The 5,822-nt window shown below is 53.1% G+C and overlaps 1 protein-coding gene across 2 annotated transcripts in view; it reads left to right on the top strand.

The window, feature by feature from the left end:
* Nucleotides 1–2,726: 2,726 nt before the first annotated feature.
* DCX (doublecortin) overlaps nucleotides 2,727–5,822 on the top strand; it is a 69,423-nt gene continuing 66,327 nt past the window's right edge. For both annotated transcript variants that reach the window (XM_057370121.1, XM_057370120.1), the window contains exons 1-2: nucleotides 2,727–2,809; nucleotides 4,316–4,706. In XM_057370121.1, coding sequence (XP_057226104.1) covers nucleotides 4,343–4,706 — 364 coding nt within the window. In that variant the 5' untranslated portion in view covers nucleotides 2,727–2,809; nucleotides 4,316–4,342. The remainder of the gene's footprint in view (nucleotides 2,810–4,315; nucleotides 4,707–5,822) is intronic.

Raw genomic sequence — 5,822 nt, 5'->3', positions numbered from 1 at the left:
AAGTAGATAATTTAATCTGAGGAGCTATATTTATCTTTCCTTTGCAGCTAGATGAAATTATTGATGGGAAGTGGAATTTTCTTTGCAATTCTCAGTCACTCATGCTGCCTAAAATTGTTTAGATTATGGGGTCTCAGAGGGTGAGTCTCTTCTGATGTAAATGTGTTTTGACTGGCATTAACTCCTTGAGGCCAGGGAAGAAGCTCTCATGCCTGGCCAGCACAGATGACATCAGGAGCAGGCCTTTGCTTTCCTCCAGAGATTGCTGCTGATTTCTGTGGCATGAGCTGATCCTGCTCTCACCTGGAGAGAAGCAAACACGGTGTGATTTCACTGAGAGCACGTGAGATCAGCCTGGCTCYAGGGCTCTTCACCTCTGGTGGTGCTCTGGTTTCTGAGATCCTCCTGGACCTGTGGCAGGACTAAAGGGGGACARCTGCACTGGAGGTGTTTTGGGCATCATTTAGGAGGAACTCGAGGTTTTACCCAGGATCAGCTCTACCATCATTTGCYGTAGAAACCTTATCCTTCAATCAGGGACAAATTCCAGCTCTCTCACTGGAGGAATTATTTTAAAATGTATTCAGAGTGAGTGCCCATCCTTCAAACAGCTTCTGTCCATGTCATGATCAGCCGTGTCCATCCAGAAGTGCTCATCTCACAGTGGGCACGGGCTGGGATGGGGACAAGGAGCCACCTGTTAATGCTGCCTGACACCCTTTGCTGCCCTCAGAACATTCCCTGCAAGTCAAACTTGGGAGATAACATGCTGTGCTCCAATTCCATGTGGGTTTACACCATCCTGCAGGGTTACTTTGGTGCAGTACCTGGATCCTGAGCCATCATCCCAAAAATCTGCCTCTTCTCTGTCAGAGCTGCATGTGCCACTGAAGGCTGAATGAAAACTCTTCCTTTTCTCTATTCTTGCTGCTGCYGGGCTTGGCACATGCAGAGTGATTTATATCTTTGGCAAACTTTTTAAAGCACTGGCAGATTTCTATTTCCAGCGGTATTGTGGTAAAGGAAAGAATTGTTAATTCTGGGCAGATTAAGCTGATGGTGATGAAGAGCCAGGAATTATCTAATTTGGAATAGGATTTGATGGGAAGGACAAGGCTTGAAGTCTCACATACCTCTTGCAACTGCATCCAGACACTACTGAAATATGGCCTGGAGAGCACAAACCCCATGGACCCATGTTCCATGGGGTCCAGCCAGACCTTGTCTGCTTATCACCCCAGCTTATATCCTGCTCAGAGAATGTGCTGTGCTATCAGATGTCATGTTTYATGGAAGTCAGGAAGCTGCAYRGCAAAGCTGGGCATTGACATAGAGTATTTGAGACTGCAGCTCCCAGTGATGCTAGAAACTGGATTTTCTGGGTGTGTGTGRAGAGGTCAGCACACAGCATTCACACAATCCCTGTTACCTGCACTCTGTCCCTTTCCAAAGTGTCACAGTTCCATTTTTTTCCCTATAGACCTCTCCAGTGCTGATTCCTGAGGAAGGAGTGCAGATCTGTGTCTCCTCTGCAGGGATCTGACCAGGCACACGAGGGAGCAGCCCAAAGCTCCAGCAGAGGATGCATGGGAGCCTTTGAATAAGAGGGTGGTTTCAGGGACTTTTTACAAATGTCATGTGTGAAAGGTGCTGGCAAGCAAAGACAAGCTCTCAGTGGGTTTGTGTCAGTGTTGCCTGGACTGTCATGCACAGGGCAGACAAAGCTGGAATAAATACCAACTTCTGTGTCAATGTGATACTGCTGTGATGTGCCAAAATGACAACATCTGATGTTTTCACTCGGAACAGACGCAGCTCTGTGAGGAAAGATTTCCTTCTACAGATGGGAAAACTGTCCCATTTCCCAAATCCCATTCTTTTCCAAAGTAAAGATGAGGCCAGCACCAGTGGGGTTAGGAGCAGAGTTAATGATGCTGCAGGATAGAAACCTCCACCCAGAAAGGTGAAAGCTTTTGCTGTCAAAGTGAAAGAGCCCGGTACAATTTTGTAACAGCTGGGTCCTGCTGTAGYGGAATCAGAAAATAAATTTCCCTTGCAGTGGGATATGAGCCACGCTGGGTCTGTTGGGTTGTGCTGCATGACTCCATCCCAAAGGCCCTGGGGATTTGAATGAACTGGGATTCAGCGCTCTGGCTTTGGCTTGGGTCCAATGTTAACAGAGAAAAAGTATTCAGGGGCACCTCATGCAGAACCACCAAGTGAATTYGCCCTTTCTGCTTGCCAGGGTAAGCCACAGATGCTGTGCAAAACCAGCACAGGGGCAGGACTGTGCCCAGTCCCACTGATCAGAGATTTTCTCAGCTGCCTTCCTAACGCACAGGAGTCTCGTGCCAGCACTGTGCCACACTGCAGGATTGTAGTAGTGACCCCCCTGCTAGTCCTGCAGGATTGGGATCTAATTATCCTGTGGGGTTTTTGTTTTTTTTTTTTTCAGTGGGGCCAGATGATTTCTTGGTGCAGCTGGATCCAGGGGGAAATTTGCATCCTTCCAGACACCCCCCCTCAAACGTGCCTCTTTTTAAACCTTTTGTTTAKTCATCTGTTGACCTATCCAGAGCTGGAGTGAACACCCCCTTTCCCCTCAAACACAGCCTRTAAGCCGATGACTGATGGTGAGAGCGAAAATCACTGAGGCAAAGTTRCCGTGAAGGGATGGAACAAGGCACTAGGACCTAGGAGGCGTCTCATCCACCCTGGCAGGAATTTCTTGCTTGGAGCTCAGACAACAAAGGCAGAGTGAGCCCGGTTTTCTTTCTCTCAGCATCTCCACCCTGCGCGCTGCAAACCGGTGAGTAGAGCTTTCCTGAGTGRCTTGCATGCAGAAAAGTAACAGAAAGGAGGAATCTTTCCTTAGTGCCTCGCAGCATCTGCAGTTCATTTTAAAATCAAAACCCCTGCATCCTCTGATTCATTCCCGAAGTTGCYTGGATGTTTCATTGTTCAGTGCATGACACCAGACCGAATGTGCCCCAGCCGGCATGGTGGGGGGAATGTTCCCGACTCGGGGTCTCTGTGCACATCTCCTGCATTGTCATCTGCCTCGCTGCAGCCTGCRGACAATGATTTTTTTCGAGCACGGGTCACGTTGACATTGTAAAACACAGGGAAGGAGCTTCATCCTGGCGAGTGGAAAGGGTGGGGATGAGAYAGCAACAGCTTCTCCCGGCTTTATACCTGGCTGCCAAGTGCTGCTGTAAATCCCCGTTCAGCCCTGGGTTAACATGCCAGCCCGAGGGGCACGGTCCTGGAGTGCTGGGGAGTGGAAGGGTCTCTGTCGCAGGGCTGGGGGGTCCCTTCTCCTTTTGTGTTGGGGTTTGGTGCAGGAGAAAGGTTGTTCTGGAGCATAAACTAGAGCCAGTGCACAATTCCTGCTCGCTGGGTGTCAGCTCCAGCCTCGGCTTTTCCGTGCTGGAAGCCCCCGTGCTCAGAACAATGAAAGGTGAGGAGCAGGGSCGGCGTGTCCCTGGGGCACGGGCACTTCCCGCTATTAAATCACTTAGGGCTGCAAGCGGGGGGTGGAAATAGCCCCTTTATTTTCTCCTCCTCATTAAACGGGAGCGAAAATGCAATTCAGAGGAGGCTCGGGCTGAAAAGAGCTTACCGAAGCTGCGTTTCAATGACAGATTTTTTTCTTTGCAGTCATTTCTTCTCGGAGATGTAGGCTGGTCCTGGGAATTGATTGATGGGCTAGGAGGGGGCTGCGGATAGGGGGAAGGGTGGGCTGGATCTCATTGCTAACCCTTATTGAACAGGCTGTCACAAAGAAACTGCTTATCCCCCTGTGACCATTCTTTCATAAATGCCAGTTTATTCTAATGTTAAACATTCAGATGYTCTGGGTCCTTCCGTGATTCGGCAGATTGAAGGGCTGACTTACTGGGATCTCCTTGTTTTCTGTTGCCAAAGGAAACCTCTCAGGGCTCAGAGGTTTAATTCATTGCCAACTGGTGCCTGGATGAGTTTTTTGGGGCTGAGCTGTGATTGCCGTGTATCCCTTTGGCCCCAAGTCCCAATTTGCTGCACTTTGAAAACTCCCAGGTGCRGGAGCAGGCAGCTCTCTGGAAACGTGTTCCCTGCCCCCAGTAGTTGGATCCCTTTCAAAAAGCGAGGACCCCTCCTACTTTCAGTCCYCAGAATCGATACAAATCTGGGTCAGGGGAGGGGGCGCTTCCCAAATGCATCTGTCCTGCTCCAGACACAGCCTTAGTGTCATTTTGCTCTCTGGACCGCGGCTCTGCTGGGCTCTAACCYGTTCCCTCTGCCCTCCTTCTCTCCCCGTCTCCTTCCTGCCCAGCTTCAGATCTTTAGGGCTCACCAAACTATGGAACTTGATTTTGGACACTTTGACGAAAGAGACAAGGCGTCCAGAAACATGCGAGGCACACGGATGAACGGCTTGCCCAGCCCCACGCACAGCGCTCACTGTAGCTTCTACAGAACCCGGACCTTACAGGCGCTGAGTAACGAGAAGAAAGCCAAGAAGGTGCGTTTCTATCGCAACGGGGACCGCTACTTCAAGGGGATTGTATACGCCGTGTCCTCCGACCGCTTCCGAAGTTTTGACGCCCTCCTGGCGGACCTGACCCGGTCCCTGTCCGACAACATTAACCTGCCTCAGGGAGTGCGGTACATTTACACCATCGATGGCTCGCGGAAGATCGGCAGCATGGACGAGCTGGAGGAAGGTAATGAGCACSGCTGCCTGCTGCAGTGGGGAGGAGGGGTGCCCGGGGGGCTGCAGCACTCGGGGCTGCCCACCAGGTCACGTTCGCCGGGCTCTCGGGGATGCTGTGCCCCGCTGTGCCCGCCCCGAGCGGGTGGCGGTGCGGGGACAATCCCCGCCGTGTCCCYGCTGCGGATGTGCAGCACAGGGGTGTGTCCTACGCGGGGACAGACACGGCTGTGGCCGTGCTTTGGGGATGCTCGGGGGGTCCCCGCGGCTGGGGGGGACCCCGGAKGGGTGCAGGGGGTGGCTGGGGAGCGATGTGGGATTTCCAGTGGGGTGGGTGGGGATGAATGGGAAAGAGAGGAGTGGTGAGGCCATTCCTGTACCGAGCGTGTAATAGGGGTGGGAAGGGTTTGTGCTCGCGGTGTATGGGGGGTTTTGGGGTATTGGGCGCACAATGTGTGTGCAGAGGGGTGTGGTCAGGGCCGTGCAGGGCTGTGAGGAGCGGGGGGTTCGGGGTGCGGGCACTCGGGGGTGTGAGGAGCGGGGGGTTCGGGGGGGTTCGGGGTACAGGCGCTGTGTGTGTGATGGAGGTTTGGAGGGCGGGGTATTGGGGGATTTTAGTGTTTGGAGAGCGTGTGTAGGGATGTGCCGGGATCTCACACAGTCTGTTTAGGGAAAGGATTTAAGGAACGGAGCTTGTGAATGGAGAAGGGCGTTCTGGATAGGTTGCACTTGGTGAAATTTGGGGTTTGGTGTGTGTGTATGGAGGAAGGTGCGAGGAGGGTTGATTCCGGAGGAGCTGTGGGGTTTCTTTGCGCTGGGGTTTGTGCTCAGGAGGTGTGTGGAGGTGTTCTGGGCTGGGGGTGTGTGTCAGGGGTGCTCGCAGAGCGATGTGTGTGGAGAGGGCACGGGGAGTTCATGCGCCGCACATGGATGTGGTTCATGCAGGGGCTGCGTGAAAGGGAGATGCTCGCGTGTCAGGGCTGTATTTGGGGAGGGTTCGTGCAGGGAATGGCTGTGGGGTGGCCGCCGTGCCGGGTCTGGGGGCAGTGAGGGGAGGCATCCCCTGCCTGGCCGGTCTGAGCGTGTCCCTGTGCCCCGAGCGGGTGTCGCTGTGCCCCGAGCGGGTGTC

The sequence above is a fragment of the Malurus melanocephalus genome, unplaced genomic scaffold (assembly GCF_030028575.1).
Source record: "Malurus melanocephalus ecotype Western Australia unplaced genomic scaffold, MMel_1.1 scaffold_120, whole genome shotgun sequence".
Taxonomy (NCBI): Eukaryota; Metazoa; Chordata; class Aves; order Passeriformes; family Maluridae; genus Malurus; species Malurus melanocephalus.
The sequence above is the reverse complement of the archived record's forward strand: the minus strand, read 5'-3'. Positions and strand labels throughout refer to the sequence as shown.